The sequence below is a fragment of the Arachis stenosperma genome, chromosome 10 (genome assembly GCF_014773155.1).
Source record: "Arachis stenosperma cultivar V10309 chromosome 10, arast.V10309.gnm1.PFL2, whole genome shotgun sequence".
NCBI lineage: Eukaryota > Viridiplantae > Streptophyta > Magnoliopsida > Fabales > Fabaceae > Arachis > Arachis stenosperma.
In genome coordinates this window covers 92,865,998-92,889,269 of record NC_080386.1, presented here as the reverse complement: position 1 = coordinate 92,889,269, position 23,272 = coordinate 92,865,998, and the positions used below count along the sequence as shown (strand labels likewise).

At 36.9% G+C, this 23,272-nt stretch overlaps 2 protein-coding genes and 2 non-coding genes across 4 annotated transcripts; 1 reads left to right on the top strand and 3 right to left on the bottom strand.

The window, feature by feature from the left end:
* Positions 1-384: 384 nt before the first annotated feature.
* Positions 385-458, bottom strand: TRNAT-AGU (transfer RNA threonine (anticodon AGU)). The gene has a single exon. It is a non-coding gene; the product is annotated as a tRNA-Thr (tRNA).
* A 2,515-nt stretch (positions 459-2,973) lies between these two features.
* On the top strand, positions 2,974-4,472 carry LOC130957350 (pathogenesis-related protein 5-like). The gene is made up of 6 exons (XM_057884214.1): positions 2,974-2,986; positions 3,120-3,124; positions 3,289-3,742; positions 3,857-4,118; positions 4,242-4,285; positions 4,369-4,472. The coding sequence occupies exons 1-6, from the start codon at positions 2,974-2,976 to the stop codon at positions 4,392-4,394; spliced, it is 804 nt and encodes a 267-aa protein (XP_057740197.1). The 3' UTR covers positions 4,395-4,472.
* Positions 4,473-4,548: 76 nt separating this feature from the next.
* LOC130956475 (DNA-binding protein BIN4-like) lies at positions 4,549-9,868 on the bottom strand. The gene is made up of 13 exons (XM_057883525.1): positions 9,398-9,868; positions 8,778-8,847; positions 8,419-8,695; positions 7,890-7,951; positions 7,275-7,554; positions 7,111-7,172; positions 6,914-6,967; positions 6,659-6,776; positions 5,843-5,889; positions 5,673-5,699; positions 5,369-5,444; positions 5,134-5,267; positions 4,549-5,050 (listed from the first exon to the last, which is right to left on the bottom strand). The coding sequence occupies exons 2-13, from the start codon at positions 8,823-8,825 to the stop codon at positions 4,937-4,939; spliced, it is 1,299 nt and encodes a 432-aa protein (XP_057739508.1). The 5' UTR covers positions 8,826-8,847; positions 9,398-9,868; the 3' UTR covers positions 4,549-4,936.
* A 4,265-nt stretch (positions 9,869-14,133) lies between these two features.
* LOC130959092 (small nucleolar RNA R71) lies at positions 14,134-14,241 on the bottom strand. Its single transcript, XR_009078187.1, has one exon. It is a non-coding gene; the product is annotated as a small nucleolar RNA R71 (small nucleolar RNA).
* Positions 14,242-23,272: the final 9,031 nt, after the last annotated feature.

The following is a 23,272-nucleotide window of genomic DNA, read 5'->3' as shown; positions in this document are numbered from 1 at the left end:
ATGCCATAAATTTGTAATGGTAACCATGGCTGCTGCTTTTACTCTTTATCATTTTTGTAACAAACCATTAATATCAATTAGTGGAACATTTAGAACAGTTGAGTTTCATTTGTGTATACAAAGTATTTTTGTGTTATAAAAATTGAAAATTTATTAAGCCAGGAAGCCAAAGCAAGTTGCCATTCAAAATAAATCTAAAAAAGCAAAAAAGATATACCTAAAAACAAGTATTGAATCCATCATAGACCAAAGATAGAAAAAATTAAGCCAGGAAGCCAAAGCAAGTTGCTATTCAGAATAAATCTAAAAAAACAAAAAGGTATACCTAAAAAACAAGTTCAAATCCATCATAGACCAAAGATAGGAAAAATTTCACACATTAATTGCTCTCGTTGAGAGTCGAACTCAAGACCTCCCGCTTACTAAACGGGTGCTCTAACCAACTGAGCTACGAGAGCTTGCTGGTACTCTAGTTTTGAAACTCTTATTTAATACCTTAAAGGAATGTGAACATTTGCTTTGGAGTCGCATATAATTTGTTTTATGAATAAATTTAAAGACAAGTTACATAATTAAAATGAATTGATTTGGAATTTATCCAATTACAACTACCAAAGAGATGTTTGCAACTTTTTTACTCTATATAAATTGCTATTGGCCGTAGGAATTTTAACTTGAACGTAATTCGCTACAAGTTAGGACGAATTACGTAAGAAAAGGTGTTAAACAGAAATCGCTATTGGCTACAGCGATTTATATAAAAACATTGGTATGCACAATTTGTGGAAAATTTTAGCGATTTACGTGAAGCTGGTTATTCTCATATAGATTCTAATGTGTAAAATTTTTGATAATCTCTAGATGTGATTGAATTGACACTTGAGTTTTCTTCCATTATAAATATAAGGTAAATTCTATGGTGTCTATAATTTGATGCATAACTTTTGTCTAACTTATTTTTTATGTTAACTTTTGAATATTTAATAATTATTTATTTTTATACTTTTAAAATTAAATATTAATTTTTAACTCTTTTTAGTAAGTTAAACAAACACTTTTAGATATCATAGCAATTACTTAAATATAAATAATAAAATTAAATTGACTAATTCTATTTTAAATCAGTTAATTATCATCTCGAATTCACTATTAAGAATAGTTTTATATATATATATATAGACACACACTACATTTGACATATAATGGTATAACAAGCAATTAAGAATATAAGAATGTTTGGGATAATAAAATAATAACATAATCAGAAAATAAATTACTATTATTATTATTATTATTATTATTATTATTATTATTATTATTATTATTATTATTATTATTATTATGAGTTAAGAAATAATACTTAAATAATTATCTTGTGATGATGATTTGGGATAATAAAATAATAACATAATCAGAAAATAAATTACTATTACTATTATTATTATTATTATTATTATTATTATTATTATTATTATTATCATGTCAAATTATAATGAGTTAAGAAATAATACTTAAATAATTATCTTGTGATGATGATTTATATGTAGCTTGAATAAGCAAAGTAACTAACTATTATAATGATCTTTATCATTTTACACTAAATATGTATTTTTTTAAATAAAAAATAAAAAAATTGTTATAAAATATTTAAGCAAATTATTTTATATTTTATTTATTTGTAAATTTTTTTTATCGCAAAAGACATGCACAAATATATCACTATTATACAATACTTTTTTTACTTAATCTGTTTGACTTTGTTTTTATCTGTGTATGTATATTAATATGAGATCAGATTTGATTCGCACACTAATAAAGTCAAATTACGACAGGTAAATTTTCGCACATTCTAAGAATCCACAAAATATAAATAAATAAGTAAATATTTTTTTAATATTTTATTTTAACTAATAATTATCACCTATGTTGTATTATTTTATTTTTATTATTTAGAAAAAGTATGTTTAATAATATTTTAGGAGTTAAAAAGAGCTAAAAAAAATTTTATTGATTTTTTAATAAAAATAAAATTTTTAAAATATTTTATATTTTGCAAATATATTCGAGTTACAAATGTGCGGATCAGATCCAAACTAAAAAAACGTAGATGATAGATCTGATCGGATAATTTTAGTGCAGATTCAAAATTTTGACGATTCCATCCACGTTGACCCCTATTTGCATCTAATACAATTCTTATTTATTTAATAAATCCTTTTACCTTAAATTGTCAAAGATAGCATTTTAATTTATGTTCTATTAATTGGATCTCTAAATATCTCCACTTCTTTTCAATTGCCTTACATTTGTATTTATAGAGAAGCCATATTTACATAGACTGCTAGAGTCTCCCACAGCGCGCATACCAACGTTTCTTTATAATCCGCGCTAATCTGTAGCGAATTACTTTTAAATTAAAACTGCTGCAGCTAGTAGCGATTTACATAGATTAAAAAAATTGCAAACATGTCCTCCAAAAAGTTACAATTGGATAAATTCTAAAACAATTCATTTTAATTATGTAACTTGTCCTAAATTTAATAGATAAAATTACATACAAATTGAATTCATAAAAATTCTCACTTCATTTTTACTTCTCAATCAAATATCACTTAGAAAAATGGATTTCTTCCAGGCAAGCTTTTAAATTTGTTTATAATAAGTTTGTGAAAAATTTGCTACCAAAACTCCAAGTTTTCTCGAAAAGTTTTCAGATATACAAGATTGTCTCAGGGAAGATTCTCTTGCAGCCTTAGTCTTCGCGGTGGATAATTGCTTAATTTGCATACTCGAGGTTGAGGGAGGTTGAGGTCAATTTCTATTTTCACCATTGAAAAGTTATTTTGCTTCCCAAAAACCTTGGTAAAAGTCAAAGTTCTATTTCTACCTTTGGACTTGGAAACACACCGAATAATCCATGCAAATTCTTACAAGGTTCAACCTAGGGAGTTCTATACCCGATTCTACGAGGAAATGATTTCCAAAAGTTTGTAAAATTTCCCATGCAACAGCAAAAGCAAAGAATTGCTTCCAACAGAGGCCATCCACAATAAAAGAAATGCGAAATCCATAATATTGGTTTAAGCAACGTAACGGTTTGGTTCTACATTGCATAACAGATACGGTAATACCATACAATTACCTCCTTCAACATCCTTATAAATATCAAATCTGGGGGCCATTGACTACTCCCTTTCTCGCACCAATCCCCTCTAGGTACCCCCTTAGGACTCAACTTTTACTACCAAATATAATCCTTCAAATACACAACTATGGCACGTGGCCTAGTTTCCTATTCTCTTTACATTTTTCTCTAACACTTTCTCTTACATATTCACCATAATCAACAACTGCCCTCATACCATATGGCCTGGTACACTTGCTGGTTCAGGGAGCCCTAAACTATCATCGACTGGATTCCAGTTGGACTCGGGCCAAAGTGTCAGACTAACCACGGTACCAGGATGGTCAGGACGAATATGGGCAAGGACAGGTTGCAAATTTGACGTCACAGGAGCTGGCAAATGCCTAACTGGTGACTGTGGGGGAAAACTGGAATGTGATGGAAATGGTGCTGCACCTCCTACCTCACTGTTTGAGATAACACTCGATAGAGCCAATGGACAAGATTTCTACGATGTCAGCATGGTAGATGGCTACAATTTGTCGTTACTGGCTCTACCACGAGGTGTATCTGGTGGAGCCTGTAATGCTACAGGATGCGTGACTGATGTCAACAGAGGTAAGAGTTCAAAAGTACATAAAGAAAATAAACTATACATTAAGTTTAGCTGAAAGCTAACATGCAAGAATAAAAAGGGCACCTCAGAATAATAAAAAAAATGCAACGGTATAGGTTGTCCTAGAGAACTTCAAGTGCTTGGTGAAGAAGGAAACCAGCGTGGTGTAGTAGGGTGCAGAAGTGCTTGTGAGGCATTCAAGTCGGATCGGTACTGCAGCGCTGGACAATATGCTAACCCAAAGAGTTGCCAGCCTACATTTTATTCAACTATCTTCAAGAAGGCCTGTCCTAGAGCTTATAGTTATGCATTTGATGATGGAACCAGCACTTTCACTTGCAAAGCTAGTGAATATGAGATTGTTTTTTGTCCCTACAGGTTTACAACTATGCATCATCTTCCACCACTGTGATTTGTTTCCCTTCTCTTTTTGTTTATTGCCACATTTTCATGATAAACCCATCCAATAACTAACATTTTACTTTACAATTTACAACACAGGATGAAAAACCAAAATCATACACCACCACCTAGACATCCCAAGCGTAAGCAAGTTACTTCCTCATCAAATACTCTCTTGCCCTTACCAGCGCCTATCGTTCTCTTGATTCTCAATCTTCTTTCTCAGTGTTTCTAAGACACGAACATTATTGATATGGAATGACAAGAAACTCCAGGAGTGCTTCTTAAAAGAGGGAGAAAAGAATCCCTGCTCGTGAGATTGAAATGAACAAGCAAGAATAATATTAGCAATCAGCGAACAAGATTTACAATCTTGCAAGACATTCTTTGGAGGGGAACAAGCATAGTCAATGTAATCAGGAAAATTAGAATCCTGAAATTCATTCTCCCATGTTTGGCAGAAATTTAGTTAACAAAGTAATATTTCAAAAATTATATTAGCCAGCTAATACAAGTCAACTAAAAGCAGAGATAACAAATAATAATTCAGTGGAAAAGAAACTGCAATGTGAGTATTATGGAAACAGGAACATGTAAGAAGGATTTGATAAGAACTCATTCACCAATCATAAAAGTATCCAATTCTTCTGGGGTGGATTTGTTGATAAGAACTCCAATGGCAGCTGCTGTAATGTTATTATCTCTGACATGGGCAAAGTATTTCATCAACTAGTACTTTTAACCCAAGGATTGAGTATAAGTTTACAACATATACAATGGAACACTTCTTCGACTCAATTCTTCGTCTTTGCCTTCTTAGAATTTGGAGCTTTTTTTGGAGCTTTTTTCTTTACTGTCTTAGGTTGTGGTTTTCCTCCAGTACTTCTACCTCTTTTCTTTTCAGCACCCTGTATCCAAATTTTATACAGTTTAGTATATTTTCATTTATAAAGGGAGAATCTGAAACCAAGAAAACTTTTTAGGAACTTACTGTTTTCTTGTCACCCTTCCCTTTGGATTTACTGTGAGTTTGTTCCTCAGCATGCTCATTTTGATCAGTTTGGGTGGCCTTCGGCATCTTGCCAGCTTCCTCATCTGAATCGAAGGCAAAACCATCCAGTGTCCCTTCTCATATGAAAGGTTAAGATGTGAGTAAAGGAGTTTATTCATAATATAAAGGAAAAACTACCAGAAATAAAAGCCTCAATTTGGTAGATGCAAATAACCTTCAACCATAGTTTCAGCTTCATATACATTAGATTGTGGCTCCAGCTGTATGAAGTCATTCATAATGGCCTCTATCTGATGAAGAAATATTAAGAATAGCATCAAAATATCAGTTAAACATAATGACAGCAGATATTTATCATAATCCTTGTCAGGGCTGATACTGATGAATAACACAAATAAAAAGTAGAAGAGAAACCTTGCCCATAAATACAGATTTTTTATAATTCAGGATAGTAGTAATTGCGTCAAACAATTTTCAAATATGTGAGTAAATACGAAAATATTAGATAATCAACAGACCTTTGCCTCAGACTGTCCAAAGCTAACCTGAACAAATAACAAGCTCGTATAAGTATTTGAAAAATACGAGCAGGAAAGGTTTGATATAACTCGATCATGAAGGTAACTAGCCACAAGGACATTACAAATAAAAATTTTAAATGCAGATTACATCCAACTTAATTACTTACTACGCAAAATGTCCGGCAAGGAACTATAGATGTTTTGTATATAGTTCCTGAAATGATGCCAACAATACAAACAATCAGATACAGTTTGTCACTTCCTAAAACTAACACAGAAAACGGAATATACTTATAATGAACATATTATAAAGGCAGATAACTTAGGTAAGGAATGAAAATATATTACAAGAAGTTTTTTCTTTCTTTTTTCTCTTTTTTTAAGCTAAAAAACTGAGGTAATATTTATGATCATTTTTATTTAAATATGGTTGAATCGCGTCTCAGGTGGTTTGGACATGTGAGAAGAAGACAGATAGAACATCCAGTCAGGAGGGTGGATGAGATGGAAGATGGACAAAGGGCGAAAGGCAGAGGAAGACCTAAGAAGACCATCCAGGAGGTGGTCAAACGAGATCTACATGTAAACGGTCTCTCTGTAGACATGATACATGACAGAGCACAATGGCGTCGTTTGATTCATGTAGCCGACCCCACTTAGTGGGACAAGGCTTTGTTGTTGTATTTTTATTTAAATAAAAAAATACAATATGTCATTAAGAAGAAAAGAAAGTACTGTGCTTATGATTCCGATATTCCTATTTTTAAAATACGAAGCACGAGTCCTTTTGTATTTTGGGAACTCCACACGTAATAATTTTGCCTTAAGAAGTAAGTTAACATTACTAAACTGTACTCTGTTTTTCTTCACATACTCATGCTACAATATTATGATTAAAAAAATATTTGTCCATGTCTTTATATTGATGAAACACTCAGATTTCCTTGGAAATCAGAAAATATATGAGCTAAAACAAAAAGTACCTTTCAAGTCTAAGTGCATTTCCTGATCTCTGGATGCAGAATCTGAAATTATAACCCGGCCTACAGCTCCCACATCACCACTGAGATCTATGGAGTCACCTTGGCACTCAACAAGAGCCTGCAAAACCAAAGCTCCTCCTCAGGTACCCTTTCCATTCTCATGAATTAAGAAGGGAACATAACAACATGGCCCTTCCAATTACAAAACACAACATACAGCAAAGAAAAATCCATAACATATAGTTGCTATCCAACCTTTGTTCGTTGAACTTTCTCAGAAAGCACCAAAGGTAGCCTTGAAGAGGAGACCTGCAAATTACAAATAGCACGCAAAATCAGGATGCTGGACTAGATAACAAGATAGCTTATGATGGCAATTACTTATTTCAGTTTCAAAGTCATGGGAGTGTGGTGAGTCATTATAATTAATTAATTATCGTAGTCATTCTTACATTTGTCTCAATGAGCTTTTCACAAGTTTCTTCCTCCTCAGCCTCCAGATCTCCACCACTACCTGTCCTATTTGTAGATACCACAAGCACATGGTCAGAAATCCATAAAAAGAGAACGGAGTGATATCTTACAACTTATATGCCCATACTAACCCATTTCATACCTCTCTCCTTTGCACTGCCCTTTGTTTTCTTCCCTTTCACTGGTGAATGATCTTCTTCTACATGAATTGGTTTCTGAGAAGACTTTCCTTTTGAACCCTTTCTGGATGGAGACTTTCCATCATTGCCAAGGATAATTTTATCCTTAGCTTCTTCACTAATCAATTGAGGTATTTGTTGCTGAGAAGCTTCCACCTGATTGTTACGAATTTCTTTTTTGGGGCTATGATCAAGGCACGACTCAGAATCCAATGATAGATTCAAAATTCGATAAACAGATTCCTATGCAAAAACATTTGACTAATCAGCAACCAGAAAGTAATCGCAGCCAAGCGTTAGCAAGCCAAACACATTTTTCTTATAAAATACAAGGGAAAATATGCTTCTTTTTTTCTGGTGATATATTATTCTTAATCCTTTACCTGTCCAACCCTGCAATGCTCATATTGGTGTTGTAGTAGGAAACAGAATTATTCTATGGACGAGAAAAAATGGTATGCTGGTTAGATATTCTATGCCTGATGGATTAGAATCCTCTTGATGTTCAAGGATGAAATATCAATAGCTTCTCTAAAACTACTGATCCCACCTAAGAATTAATGGGGCAAGGTTCTTACTTTATGCTCGACATGCATGTCATTGTTTGAATCAATGCCAATCTTCCTTTCCTCTATGTCTCCTGCATCATAAGAGACCAAACGACAATTCAATAAAGTAGCAAATTGTAAAATGATTGTTGCATGCTATCACTAGATAGAAACAAAGCCTGATATGTTAATGATATCATGTTTTTAGGGGGGGAAATAAAACTATATGCAGATTTGTTTTAAATTAGAAGTACAAAAAAATAATAGCTCCAATGTGTGTAAGTCATGGGTCTTTTGTGTTTAATTGATTCCAAAAAAAATTCCCCTAGATTTTACTTATATTGGGAATAAAATTTGGGAAATTTTAGAAATATAGAGAAGGCATCAAACGCGGGAGACTCTCTCAGCAATTAGTATAGATAATCTATACAGCCTTTTTTTCTGTTCTGTTAATAAACAATTAATTAGGATTGCATCACTCATGTCCTAGACCTCTGAACTTAAATGTTCTATTTACTCATCAATACAGAACTCTAAACACAAATACAAATCAGTATACCTTCTGCATTTTGCTTCTCTGATTTCTTTCTTCTAGATGACGTAGTACAACCTTCTATTTCAATAGCAGCTACTTCTAATGTCTTTCTAGGTGAAGACTTGTAACGGCTTTTGCCAAGACCAGTGCTCCTGCTCTTACTCTTACTCTTACTCTTACTCTTACTCTTGCTGATCTCCAGAGATGATCCTTCAGCATCAGTCTCATCTCCAATTGACAGGCTATCATCATGTAAGGACTTGGAATCAGATGACAGTATCAATGGCGAATACGATGGCACCTAGTCAATAATAATAAAATTTATCTGAGGATGTAAAACGTGGTAACTCATCATCTATCCCAATGGAAACTGATCAAATTACCTGAAAAGAACGCAACCAATCTGGGGAGCTATCCCTTGAATCACTCATTGCTGTTTCTCTGTGTTGATTGCTAAAAGTAATATATACATGTATAACATTAAAGTCAGTTGCATGATATAGGAGGTGGCAAACAGGCATGTACGCCCCACCCCACCCCACCCCTCCCCAGCCCGCCGAGCCGAAGCCCACCACTAAACCGGGCAGGCCAGCAGTCTGAAAATCTTAGCCTGCCCCGCGCCATAAAGCTTTTTTCCTTTTGTAAAATTTGAGACAAAATTGTTATACTGTTAATTAAATGAAAAATAATCTAACCAATTAACCATAATATATCCTTGATTAAAATTACTGCAACAAAAAATGACCAACTTAAACTTCATATTCACAAAGAACATGTTTCATCTTTTAACAGAAAACAAAAAATACAGCAGCTCACAATTATATATGATATACAAGCTCAAATTGAACTTCCAATTCATCTGATTTCCAAACCCTAAATTTTAAGGATTAAATTATATACTTTCCACTTCATCTGATTTCTCAAAATAAACCTCCAATTCATAAGTGAGCTTTCTCAAAATTAAAAAGAATGGGTCGAAATGAAAGTGGTAAAAAATGCAAACCTCAAAGGCTGAGACAGCTGGGGAGGCAGAGGCAGGGAAACACTGGATCAAGGAGGCTGGTGTCTGAAGCAGGAAGTCAGAGGCAGGGGACCGCTGGCGGCAGAGGCAGGATCGCAGCAAGGCAGTGGCGCCGCAAAATACCGAGGCCAGGCACTCGCCACTCGGGCAGGCAGCAGCGCATGCGTGCAGGCAGCGGAATGCAAGCTGTGCAGCGAACAAGCAACGCAGAGAGGGGGTAGGAGAGGACAGGGCGGAGCAAGTGGGTACTTAGAGCTAAGAAAATAGGCTAGTGATAGGCTGGTGGCACTTCGCAGGTTGGAGAGGAAGAGGGCTGAGGAATGAGTGAGACAGACAGACAGTGCAGTGCGAGACGAATGGGTGGGCGGGTCGGTGGGGCAGGTGAGTTCAAGCCTAAAGTTATACTTCACAAGTCACAAGTAAATCACCAACTGCGCGTCGTCTCCCACAAAATTAACCATAACAAATGAAGACTCATAAGTCATAACCGATTTAGATTAGGCTAGTAATAGACTAGGGTGTTCATAGGTAGGATAAAATCAGATTTGTTCTCATCCATATTCGATTCTCGATATATACTGAATTTATTTTTTAGATTCTAATCCGACTTTAAATTCAATGAAACTTAAATATTTTTGGACCACAACTATAATCGAGTTCGCATTGATCCAGACCCGATCCGAAATAATGGTAGGGTTTATTTTTGAGATCCTTACCGGTTCCAAACCCAGAGAAATCACGCCAAGTTAGTCCTTAAAGTGTTCGGAAGCGGACCGGGTCGGGTCGGACCATGCACACTCCTATAATAGACAAATTCATAAATACAAAAGTACATATTAGATATTGTTTTGGATAGATAAAACTATTATATTGTTGAGTTAAACTCCAAAGTGATATTGGAGATCACTAAAACATCTAAATAATTTAACCAAGTAAATTCAATTAAGTTTTTTAGGATATATTTGTTTTGAGGTATGATGAGCGGATAATTTGTATGCTTTTTGGCATTGTTTTTAGTATGTTTTTGATATGATCTAGTTAGTTTTTAGTATATTTTTATTAGTTTTTAGTTAAAATTCACTTTTCTGGACTTTACTATGAGTTTGTGTGTTTTTCTGTGATTTCAGGTATTTTCTGGCTGAAATTGAGGGACCTGAGCAAAAATCTGATCCAGAGACCAAAAAGGACTGCAGATGCTGTTGGATTCTGACCTCCCTGCACTCGAAGCGGATTTTTTGGAGCTACAGAAGCCCAATTGGCGCGCTCTCAACGGCGTTGGAAAGTAGACATCCTGGGCTTTCCAGCAATATATGATAGTCCATACTTTGCCCAAGATTTGATGGCCCAAACCGGCGTTCAAAGTCACCTCAAGAAATCCCAGCGTTAAACGCTGGAACTGGCACCTAATTGGGAGTTAAACGCCCAAACTGGCACTAAAGCTGGCGTTTAACTCCAAGGAGAGTCTCTACACGAAATTTCTTCATTGCTCAGCCCAAGCACACACCAAGTGGGCCCGGAAGTGGATTTTTATGTCATTTACTCATCTATGTACTAGTTTTCTATAAGTAGGACCTTTTACTAACACATCTTGGAACATCTTGGTAGCTATCTTTGAGTTTTATGCTATCTTAGATCATTGGGAGGCTGGCCATTCGGCCATGCCTGGACCTTATGCTTATGTATTTTCAACGGTGGAGTTTCTACACACCATAGATTAAGGTGTGGAGCTCTGCTGTACCTCGAGTGTTAATGCAATTACTATTGTTCTTCCATTCAATTCCGCTTGTTCTTTATCCAAGATATCACTTGTTCTTCAACATGATGAAGGTGATGATTGACGCCCATCACCATTCTCACCCATGAACAAGGTGACTGACAACCATTCTTGTTCTACAAGCATCTGAGGCTTAGTGAATATCTCTTGGATTCTTCGGAATCTTCGTGGTATAGGCAGGACCTGATGGCGGCATTCAAGAGAATCCGGAAGGTCTAAACCTTGTCTGTGGTATTCTGAGTAGGATTCAATGACTGAATGACTGTGACGTGCTTCAAACCTGTAACCTACTGGGCGTTAGTGACAGACGCAAAAGAGTTATTCTATTCCGGTAGGGGAGGGAACCAAACCGGTGATTGGCAGCACTGTGACAGAGTGTGTGCATTAGCTTTCACTGCGCGGATGGGAGGTAGCTGCTGACAACAGTGAAACCTTACACGAGCTTGCCATGGAAAGGAGTAAGAAAGGATTGGATGAAGGCATTAGGAAAGCAGAGAGACGGAAGGGAAGGCATCTTCATACACTTGTCTGAAGCTCTTACACCAATGATATACATAAGTATCACTATCCTTATCTTTTATGTTATTTTCGTTCATCACCATATACATCTGAGTTTGCCTGACTAAGATTTACAAGATGACCATAGCTTGCTTCAATACTAACAATCTCCGTGGGATCGACCCTTACTCACGTAAGGTTTATTACTTGGACGACCCAGTGCACTTGCTGGTTAGTTGTGCGAAGTTGTGTAATGCCATGGTATTGAGCCACCAAGTTCTTGGAGCCATTACCGGGGATTATTTGAGTTGTGAAAAAGTATTGTTCACAATTTCGCGCACCAAGTTTTTGGCGCCGTTGCCGGGGATTGTTTGTGTATGGACAACTGACGGTTCATCTTGTTGCTTAGATTAGGTATTTTTCTTCAGAGTTCTTAAGAATGAATTCTAGTGTTTCAAGGTGATGTTCTTATCATCACCAAAGCTGATTGATCCTCATCAATTTAGCTCTTGAATGCAATGTCCTGCTGAAGCTTAGCCGGCCATGTCTAATTCCTTTAGACTAAAGCTTTAGACTAACATTGCATGATTCCTGGAATTCTCATTAAGAATTTTGATACCTTTATTTTCTTTTACACTTAATTTTCGAAAAAGCCAAAAAAATTACAAAATCATAAAAACCAAAAATATTTTTTGTTTGAGTCTAGAGTCTCATCTTAAGTTTGGTGTCAATTGCATGTTTCTGTTTTTCTTGCATTTTTCGAATTTATGCATGTGTCTTAATTAATCTTCAAGTTGTTCTTGATGATTTCCTTGTTTTGATCTTTGAATTCTATTGACTTGAGTGTTTTGTTGTTTCTCATATGCATTCTCATTCTGTTAGTGTCAGTAGTATACAAACTGCTAAGTTTGGTGTCTTGCATGCATTGTTATTTGATTTTAGTTGCATTTTTGATTATTCCTTATTATTAAAAATCCAAAAATATTTTTAATTTGTGTCTTTTCAAGTCAATAATACAGAGAATTGAAGATTCAGAACATACTGCAGAGGAATCATACAGAAAAAGCTGGGCATTCAAAAATGCCCAGTGAAGAAGACAGACTGGCGTTTAAACGCCAGCCAGGGTGCCTGGATGGGCGTTTAACGCCCAAAAGGGTAGTAGTTTGGGCGTTAAACGCCAGAATGTGCACATTCTGGGCGTTTAACGCCAGGATGGTGCTAGGGGAAGATTTTGTTTTCAAAATCAATTTTTTTTCAAGTTTTCAAAGTTTTTCAAAATCAAATCTTTTTCAAATCATATCTTTTCAATCAAATGTTTTCAAAATCAATTTCTTTCCTTTTTCAAAGATACTTACTAACAATTAATGATTTGATTGAACATTTTTTGCCTTGAGGAAGGTTTTATGTTTGAATCATATCTTTTCTTGTTAGGCAAGTCATTAATTTTTAAAATCAAATCTTTTTAAAATTGTTTTCAAATCATATCTTTTAAAATTGTTTTCAAATCATATCTTTTCAATCATATCTTTTTAAAACCATAATTTTTCAATCACATCTTTTTCAAAATAAGTTTTCAATCATATCTTTTTGATTTCTAATTTCAAATCTTTTTCAAAAATCACTTGATTCTTTTTCTATTCTTAGTTTTTGAGAATCAATTAGTGTTTTTCAAAATGTTTTCAAAATCTCTTACTTAAATTTTCGAAAATTACTTCCCTTCTTCTCACATCCTTCTACTTTTGGACTAACACTATCCCTTAATGCAAAATTCGAACTCCATCTTCTTTGATAAGTTCGAATTTTCTACTTCTGTCTTCTATTCCTCTTCTTCCTCTGACACCTCAAGGAATCTCTATACTGTGACATAGAGGATTCCATATTTTCTTGTTCTCTTCTTCTTCATATGAGCAGGAACAAAGACAAAGGCATTTTTGTTGAAGCTGACCCTGAACCTGAGAGGACCTTGAAGCGAAAGCTAAGAGAAGCTAAGGCTCAACCCTCTTTAGAGGACCTGACCGAATTCTTCAAAGAAGAAGAACACATGGCAGCCGAAAACAACAACAATGCCAACAATGCAAGGAAGGTGTTGGGTGACTTTACTGCACCTACTCCTGATTTCTATGGGAGAAGCATCTCTATCCCTGCCATTGGAGCAAACAACTTTGAGCTAAAGCCTCAATTAGTTTCTCTAATGCAACAGAATTGCAAGTTCCATGGACTTCCAATGGAAGATCCTCATCAGTTTTTAGCTGAGTTCTTGCAAATCTGTGACACAGTCAAGACTAATGGGGTTGACCCTGAGGTCTATAGACTGATGCTATTCCCTTTTGCTGTAAGAGACAGAGCTAGGACATGGTTGGACTCTCAACCTAAGGAAAGCCTGGACTCTTGGGAAAAGCTAGTCAATGCCTTCTTGGCAAAGTTCTTTCCACCACAAAGATGGAGTAAGCTTAGAGTGGAAGTCCAAACCTTCAGACAGAAGGATGGAGAATCCCTCTATGAAGCTTGGGAAAGATACAAACAATTAATCAGAAGATGTCCCTCAGACATGCTTTCTGAATGGAGCATCATAGGTATCTTCTATGATGGTCTATCTGAAATATCCAAGATGTCTTTGGATAGCTCTGCTGGAGGATCTCTTCATCTGAAGAAGACGCCTACAGAAGCTCAAGAATTGATTGAAATGGTTGCAAATAACCAATTCATGTACACTTCTGAAAGGAATCCTGTGAACAATGGGACAAGTCAGAAGAAAGGAGTTCTTGAGATTGATACTCTGAATGCCATTTTGGCTCAGAGTAAAATATTGACTCAACAAGTCAATTTGATTTCTCAAAGTCTGTCTGGAATGCAAAATGCACCAAGCAGTACTAAGGATGCTTCATCTGAAGAAGAAGCTTATGATCCTGAGAACCCTTCCATGGAAGAGGTGAATTACCTAGGAGAACCCTATGGAAACACCTATAATTCTTCATGGAGAAATCACCCAAATTTCTCATGGAAGAATCAAGAGAGACCTCAACAAGGTTTCAACAACAATAATGGTGGAAGAAATAGGCCTGGCAATAACAAGCCTTTTCCATCATCTTCTCAGCAATAGACAGAGAGTTCTAAGCAGAGTACTTCTGACTTAGCAACAATGGTCTCTGATCTAATCAAAACCACCCAAAGTTTCATGAATGAAACAAGGTCCTCCATCAGAAATTTGGAAGGACAAGTGGGACAGCTGAGCAAGAAAATTTCTGAACTCCCTCCTAGCACTCTCCGAAGTAATACAGAAGAAAATCCAAAAGGAGAGTGCAAAGCCATAACCATGGCCGAATATGGAGAGGAAAGAGAGGAGGTGGACGCCATTGAGGAAGACCCCAATGGGCGTGCACCAATCTCCTCTGAGTTCCTCAATGAGGAACAATGGAATCTGAGGCTCAAAATGAGACCATAGAGATTCCATTGGACTTACTTCTGCCATTCATGAGCTCTGATGAGTATTCTTCCTCTGAAGAGGATGAGTATGTCACTGAAGAGCAAGTTGCTAAATACCTTGAAGCAATCATGAAGCTAAATGACAAGTTATTTGGAAATGAGACTTGGGAGGATGAACCACCTTTGCTCACCAAAGAACTGGATGACTTGTCTAGGCAGAAACTGCCTCAAAAGAGGCAGGATCCTGGGAAGTTTTCTATACCTTGTACCATAGGCACCATGACCTTCAAGAAGGCCTTGTGTGACTTAGGGTCAAGTGTAAACCTCATGCCCCTCTCTGTAATGGAGAAATTAGGGATCTTTGAGGTACAAGCTGCAAGAATCTCATTAGAGATGGCAGACAATTCAAGAAAACAAGCTCATGGACTTGTAGAGAATGTTTTGGTGAAGATTGAAGACCATTACATCCCTACTGACTTCATAGTCCTAGAGACTGGGAAGTGCATGGATGAATCCATCATCCTTGGCAGACCCTTCCTAGCCACAGCAAAGGCTGTGATTGATGTTGATGGAGGTGAACTGATCATTCACGTGAATGAAGAATCCTATGTGTTTAAGGCTCAAGGATATCCCTCTGTCACCATGGAGAGGAAGCTTGAAGAGCTTCCCTCAAATCAGAGACAAACAGAGCCCCCACAGTCAGACTCTAAGTTTGGTGTTGGAAGGCCACAATCAAACTCTAAGTTTGGTGTTGAACCCCCACATTCAAACTCTAAGTTTGGTGTTGGGAAGTTCCAACACGGTTCTGAGCATCTCTGAGGCTCCATGAGAGTCCTCTGTCAAGCTAATGACAGTAAAGAAGCGCTTGTTGGGAGGCAACCCAATGTTTTATAATTAATTATTTTCTTTTGTTATTTTATCTTTTTTTTGTAGGTTGATGATCATAAGAAGTCACAAAAACAATGAAAAAAGCAAAAACAGAATGAAAAACAGGAAGAAAAACAGCACACCCTGGAGGAAGATGCTGCTGGCGTTTAAACGCCAGTCAGCCTAGCTGTTGGGCGTTTAACGCCCAGTCTGGCACCATTCTGGGCGTTTAACGCCAGAAAGGGGCACCAGACTGGCGTTAAACGCTAGTAAAGGGCAAAAACCTGGCGTTAAACGCCAGGAATGGGCACCAGCCCGGCGTTTAACGCCAGAAAAGGCTCAAAACGTGGATTTTGATGCCATTTGGTGCAAGGATGCCTTTTCCTTGACACTACAGGATCTGTGGACCCCACAGGACCCTACCATCACTCTCTCTCTTCTTCCCCCATTCACCAATCACCTCAACACCTCTTCCCCAAAAACCCCTCACCTATCAAATCCCATCTTTCTCTTCACCACTCACATCCATCCTTCATAAAACCCCACCAACCTCACCCTTCAAATTCAAACCACTTTCCCTCCCAAACCCACCCTCAAATGGCCGAACCCTCATCCCCCTCTTTCCTATATAAACCCCTCTTACCCCTTCATTTTCCACAACCTAAACACCCTTTCTTCCCTTCTTGGCCGAACACACTACCATCTCCCTCTTCCTCATTTCTTCTTCTTCTCTCTTCTTTCTTCTTTTGCTCGAGGACGAGCAAACATTTAAGTTTGGTGTGGTAAAAGCGTTGCTTTTTCATAACCATTTATGGCATCCAAGGCCGGAGAAACCTCTAGAAAGAGGAAAGGGAAGGCAAAGGCTTCCACCTCCGAGTCATGGGAGATGGATAGATTCCTCTCAAGGGTGCATCAAGTCCACTTCTATGAAGTTGTGGCCTTGAAGAAGGTGATCCCCGAAGTCCCCTTTTTTACTCAAAAAGGGTGAATATCCGGAGATCCGCCATGAGATCCGAAGAAGAGGTTGGGAAGTACTTACCAACCCCATTCAACAAGTCGGAATCTTGATGGTTCAAGAGTTCTATGCCAATGCATGGATCACCAAGAACCATGACCAAAGTGTGAACCCGGATCCAAAGAATTATCTTACTATGGTTCGGGGGAAATACTTGGATTTTAGTCCGGAAAGTGTGAGGGTGGCGTTCAACTTGCCTATGATGCAAGGAGATGAGCATCCTTACACTAGAAGGGTCAACTTTGATCAAAGGTTGGACCAAGTCCTCACAGTCATATGTGAAGAGGGCGCACAATGGAAGCAAGATTCAAGAGGAAAGCCGGTCCAATTGAGAAGGCATGACCTCAAACCCGTGGCTAGAGGATGGTTAGAGTTCATACAACGCTCAATCATTCCCACTAGCAACCGGTCCGAAGTTACCATAGACCGGGCCATCATGATTCATAGCATCATGATTGGAGAAGAAATAGAGGTTCATGAGGTTATAGCCCAAGAACTCTATAGGGTGGCGGACAAGACCTCTACCTTGGCAAGGTTAGCCTTTCCTCACCTCATTTGTCACCTCTGTTATTCAGTGGGAGTTGACATAGAGGGAGACATCACCATTGATGAGGACAAGCCCATCACTAAGAAAAGGATGGAGTACACAAGAGATCCCACTCATCATGAGATCCCTAAGATTCCTCAAGGGATGAATTTTCCTCCACAAGACTATTGGGGGCAACTAAACACCTCCCTAAGAGAGTTGAGTTCCAATATGGGACAACTAAGGGTGGAGCACCAAGAACACTCCATTCTCCTCCATGAAATTAGAGAAGAACAAAGAATCATGAGAGAGGAGCAACAAAGGCAAGGAAGAGACATTGAGGAGCTCAAGCACTCCATAGGACCTTCAAAAGCAAGGAAGAGCCGCCATCACTGAGGTGGACCCGTTCCTTGATTTCCTTGTTCTTTATTCCTTTGTTTTTCGATTTTTGCTTTATGTTATCCATGCTTGTGTCTTATGATCATTAGTGTCTTAGTGTCTATGCCTTAAAGTTATGAATGTCCTATGAATCCATCACCTTTCTTGAATAAAAATGTGCTTAATTGAAAAAGGAAGAATTGCATGAATTTTGAATTTTATAATAGTTTAATTATTTTGATGTGGTGGCAATATTTTTGTTCTCTGAATGTATGCTTAAACAGTGCATATGTATCTTGAATTTGTGGTTCATGAATGTTGGCTCTTGAAAGAATGATGAAAAAGGAGACATGTTATTGAGGATCTGAAAAATCAATAAAATGATTCTTGAAGCAAGAAAAAGCATTGCTATTCAAAAAAAAAAAAAACCGAAAAAAAAAGAGAAAACGAAAAAAAATAATAATAAGAGTTGTGATCCAAGGCAAATAAGAGTGTGCTTAAGAACCCTTGACACCTCTAATTGGGGACTTTAGCAAAGCTAAGTCACAATCTGAAAAGGTTCACCCAATTATGTGTCTGTGGCATGTATGTATCCGGTGGTAATACTGGAAAGACAGAGTGCTTTGGGCCACAGCCAAGACTCAATAAATAGCTATGTTCAAGAATCATCATACTTTACTAGGAGAATCATTAACACTATCTGGATTCTAAGTTCCTAAAGAAGCCAACCATTCTGAATTTCAAAGGAGAGATTGAGGTGCCAAAACTGTTCAGAGGCAAAAAGTTAAAAGCCCCGCTCATCTAATTAATACTGATCTTCACAGATGTTTTTGGAATTCATTGCATATTCTCTTCCTTTATCTTATTTGATTTTCAGTTGCTTGGGGACAAGCAACAATTTAAGTTTGGTGTTGTGATGAGCGGATAATTTGTATGCTTTTTGGCATTGTTTTTAGTATGTTTTTGATATGATCTAGTTAGTTTTTAGTATATTTTTATTAGTTTGTAGTTAAAATTCACTTTTCTGGACTTTACTATGAGTTTGTGTGTTTTTCTGTGATTTCAGGTATTTTCTGGCTGAAATTGAGGGACCTGAGCAAAAATCTGATCCAGAGACCAAAAAGGACTGCAGATGCTGTTGGATTCTGACCTCCCTGCACTCGAAGCGGATTTTTTGGAGCTACAGAAGCCCAATTGGCGCGCTCTCAACGGCGTTGGAAAGTAGACATCCTGGGCTTTCCAGCAATATATGATAGTCCATACTTTGCCCAAGATTTGATGGCCCAAACCGGCGTTCAAAGTCACCTCAAGAAATCCCAGCGTTAAACGCTGGAACTGGCACCTAATTGGGAGTTAAACGCCCAAACTGGCACTAAAGCTGGCGTTTAACTCCAAGGAGAGTCTCTACACGAAATTTCTTCATTGCTCAGCCCAAGCACACACCAAGTGGGCCCGGAAGTGGATTTTTATGTCATTTACTCATCTATGTACTAGTTTTCTATAAGTAGGACCTTTTACTAACACATCTTGGAACATCTTGGTAGCTATCTTTGAGTTTTATGCTATCTTAGATCATTGGGAGGCTGGCCATTCGGCCATGCCTGGACCTTATGCTTATGTATTTTCAACGGTGGAGTTTCTACACACCATAGATTAAGGTGTGGAGCTCTGCTGTACCTCGAGTGTTAATGCAATTACTATTGTTCTTCCATTCAATTCCGCTTGTTCTTTATCCAAGATATCACTTGTTCTTCAACATGATGAAGGTGATGATTGACGCCCATCACCATTCTCACCATGAACAAGGTGACTGACAACCATTCTTGTTCTACAAGCATCTGAGGCTTAGTGAATATCTCTTGGATTCTTCGGAATCTTCGTGGTATAGGCAGGACCTGATGGCGGCATTCAAGAGAATCCGGAAGGTCTAAACCTTGTCTGTGGTATTCTGAGTAGGATTCAATGACTGAATGACTGTGACGTGCTTCAAACCTGTAACCTACTGGGCGTTAGTGACAGACGCAAAAGAGTTATTCTATTCCGGTAGGGGAGGGAACCAAACCGGTGATTGGCAGCACTGTGACAGAGTGTGTGCATTAGCTTTCACTGCGCGGATGGGAGGTAGCTGCTGACAACAGTGAAACCTTACACGAGCTTGCCATGGAAAGGAGTAAGAAAGGATTGGATGAAGGCATTAGGAAAGCAGAGAGACGGAAGGGAAGGCATCTTCATACACTTGTCTGAAGCTCTTACACCAATGATATACATAAGTATCACTATCCTTATCTTTTATGTTATTTTCGTTCATCACCATATACATCTGAGTTTGCCTGACTAAGATTTACAAGATGACCATAGCTTGCTTCAATACTAACAATCTCCGTGGGATCGACCCTTACTCACGTAAGGTTTATTACTTGGACGACCCAGTGCACTTGCTGGTTAGTTGTGCGAAGTTGTGTAATGCCATGGTATTGAGCCACCAAGTTCTTGGAGCCATTACCGGGGATTATTTGAGTTGTGAAAAAGTATTGTTCACAATTTCGCGCACCAAGGTACTAGAATGGAGACTGGAGAACTGTGACTCAATTTTATATTTGTTGGTCTAGAGATTAGTACTAAAGTTTTAGTCTCTGTCCTCAAAATTTCAATATTTCAATACCTCCAAAAAGTGAGGACACAGGAGATTGAAATTTTTGGAGACGAGGACGGAAATTTTAATAACATTTTACACCTAAAATATTTCATTCTAATTAATTAATTCCAACTTTATTCTTTCTTCAAATCAAATTAGGACTTCAGTGTTAGCAGCCTCTCACTCCTTCATCTTCTCATTCGTATTTATATACCTCCAATAACACAAAATCAGATTATCAACCATCAACAACAATCATAAATTATGATAATTTAAGTTTATTTTAACTGTTTTAACATAAAAAAATCATAAAAATTCACTCCCAAAAGTTAGCAAAAGAAACACTGCAGTAGTAAGTAGTGAGTGAGGAGGAGAGGAGGACTTACCAAAGAGAGACGATGAGGGAGGAAGGTGAGGGACTGTGAGGTAAGCGGAGGCTGGAGACCGGAGAGGTGAGCTGGCAAGGTGAATGACGGACGGCGAGGAAAGAAATGGGAGCAATGTGGGCTTTGTGAGGGACCGCGGTGAGGTGAATGATGCGGGCGGTAGTAACGCAGACCCAGAGGCACAACCACAGCAGCAACAACACCACTGCCGGTGGCAATGAAGACCGGGGGATTCCTTCCCTTCTTTGTTACAATTTCATGGGAGAGAAGAAAGGGGCCGGAGTTTGATAAAAATGAAAATTGGTTTGGGTTAGGGTTAGATTTTAAATTTAAGGGTATTATTGTAATTTTAAACATTTCAGTCTTTACTTTTATTCTAAAACAAATAGGATGTCAGTCTCCCAATTTCAATCTCTCAGTATCAGTTTCTGAGTGTCTAACTCTCTTCCAAAGGCTTCCTTAGATTCATGCACTTCTTCTTTTTCTTTTTCTTTCAAATTCAAGCACGCACATTTTTCTTCACACGCGATTCTACATCTTCTTCTTCTTGTCCTCCTTTTTCATTATTTTTTCAATTTCATTACCGTCGCCCACCAACAGCACCTCCACCACCTCCTCCTCCTCCTCTTCCTCCTCCTCCTTCTTCTTTTCTTATTGGAATTTCTTCTTTTCCCCCTTTTCATCATCGACGTTATCGTTATTGTCTTCTTCTAATACGTATCTTCATTATCGTTATCATCATTATTGTTATCATTATCATCGAATTTTTGCCATATTGATGACATTGCCTGATCCAAAAATTGATTTGGATGTGTTTTTTTATCAAAATTGATTTGGTCTGTGCTTATTTTAAAAATAGTTTGTTTGTGTATCGTCATTATTAAGTAATTTTGGTTCATTTGAAATTTAATTTTTGGTTCATTCTGGATTTAAATAAGGTGCATTTGGTTTGTGCTTATTTTGAAATTAATTTGTTTGTGTATCGTCGTCATTAAGTAATTTTGGTTAATTTAGAATTTAATTATCTGCTCATTAATTTTGGTTCATTTCTAAGTAAATTAAGGCACATTTGGCCTCGTTGTTCTACACAATTCAAAACTTTTCCTCCTCACATCCTCTATTGAGAGGAATAAAACCAAGAAAAATAGAAGAAAAAGTAAACAAAAAAGAAAAAAACAACAATAAAAAACTCCTCAAAACTTCTCATCATATTCTTCTTCTTCTTGTCTTGTTCATCTTCTCCTTCTTTTTTTTTTCTCATAATTCTTCTTGTTTTACTGTCTTAACAATAATAAAAATATGAAAAAATTAAACAAAGAAGAAAAAATGCATAATGCTACAAAATCACTTAATGGATTTGGATGTGTTTTTGTTCATGATTTAATTTTGTTTGTGTGCTTGTTTTCGAACGTAATCATTAAGTAATTTCAGTTTATTCTGGATTTAAATAAGGTGCACTTGGTCTGTGCTTGTTTTGAAACGAGTTTGTTTGTGTATTGTTATCATTAAGTAATTTTAATTTATTTGAAATTTAATTTTTGGTTCATTCTGGATGTAATTTTGGTTCATTTCTGAGTGAATTTATGATCATTCAATTTTGTTTGTGTGCTTATTTTTTAACGCAATCATTAAGTAATTTCGGTTCATTCTGGATTTAAATAATGTGCACTTGGTCTGTGCTTATTTTGAAACGAGTTTATTTGTGTATCGTAATCATTAAGTAATTTTGGTTCATTCCGAAATTAATTTTAAGATCATCCTCGATGTAATTTTGATTCATTTCTGAGTGAATTAAGGTACATTTGGTCTCGTTGTTCTGCACAATTTAAAACTCTTCCTCCTCACATCATCTCTTGAGAGGAATAAAACCAAGAAAAAGGGAAGAAAAATCAAACAAAAAAAGAAGAAACAAGAATAAAAAAATTCCTCAAAACACAAGAATACAAAATTTCTCAAAACTCCTCATCATATTCTTCTTCTTTTTTTTTCATGTTCATCTTCTCATTCTTGCTTTTTCTTCTCATAATTCTTCTTGTTTTACCCTCTTAACAATACTAAAAACATAAAAAAATCAAATAAAGAAGAAGATATGCATAATGCTGCAAAATTATTTAATGGATTTAGATGTATTTTTGTTCATGATTCAATTTTTTTGTGTTCTTGTTTTCGAACATAATCATTAAGTAGTTTCGGTTCATTCTGAATTTATATAAGGTGTGGTGCGGTATTTCAAAATCACAAACTAACTGGCAAGTGCACCGGGTCATACCAAGTAATACCTCATATGAGTGAGGGTCGATCCCACAAGGATTGATGGATTAAGCAACAATGGTCGAATGATTCCTTAGTCAGGCA

Coding starts and splice junctions, on each gene's coding strand:
- LOC130957350 (XM_057884214.1), top strand. Junction 4,119..4,241: donor ATTGTTTTTTGTCCCTACAG/GTTTACAACTAT, acceptor TTTACAACACAG/GATGAAAAACCAAAATCATA. Junction 4,286..4,368: donor ACCACCTAGACATCCCAAGC/GTAAGCAAGTTA, acceptor CTTCTTTCTCAG/TGTTTCTAAGACACGAACAT.
- LOC130956475 (XM_057883525.1), bottom strand. CDS start 8,825: ATGAGTGATTCAAGGGATAGCTCCCCAGATTGGTTGCGTTCTTTTCAG. Junction 7,555..7,889: donor ACATGCATGTCGAGCATAAA/GTAAGAACCTTG, acceptor GTTTTTGCATAG/GAATCTGTTTATCGAATTTT. Junction 6,968..7,110: donor AAAAGCTCATTGAGACAAAT/GTAAGAATGACT, acceptor TGTAATTTGCAG/GTCTCCTCTTCAAGGCTACC.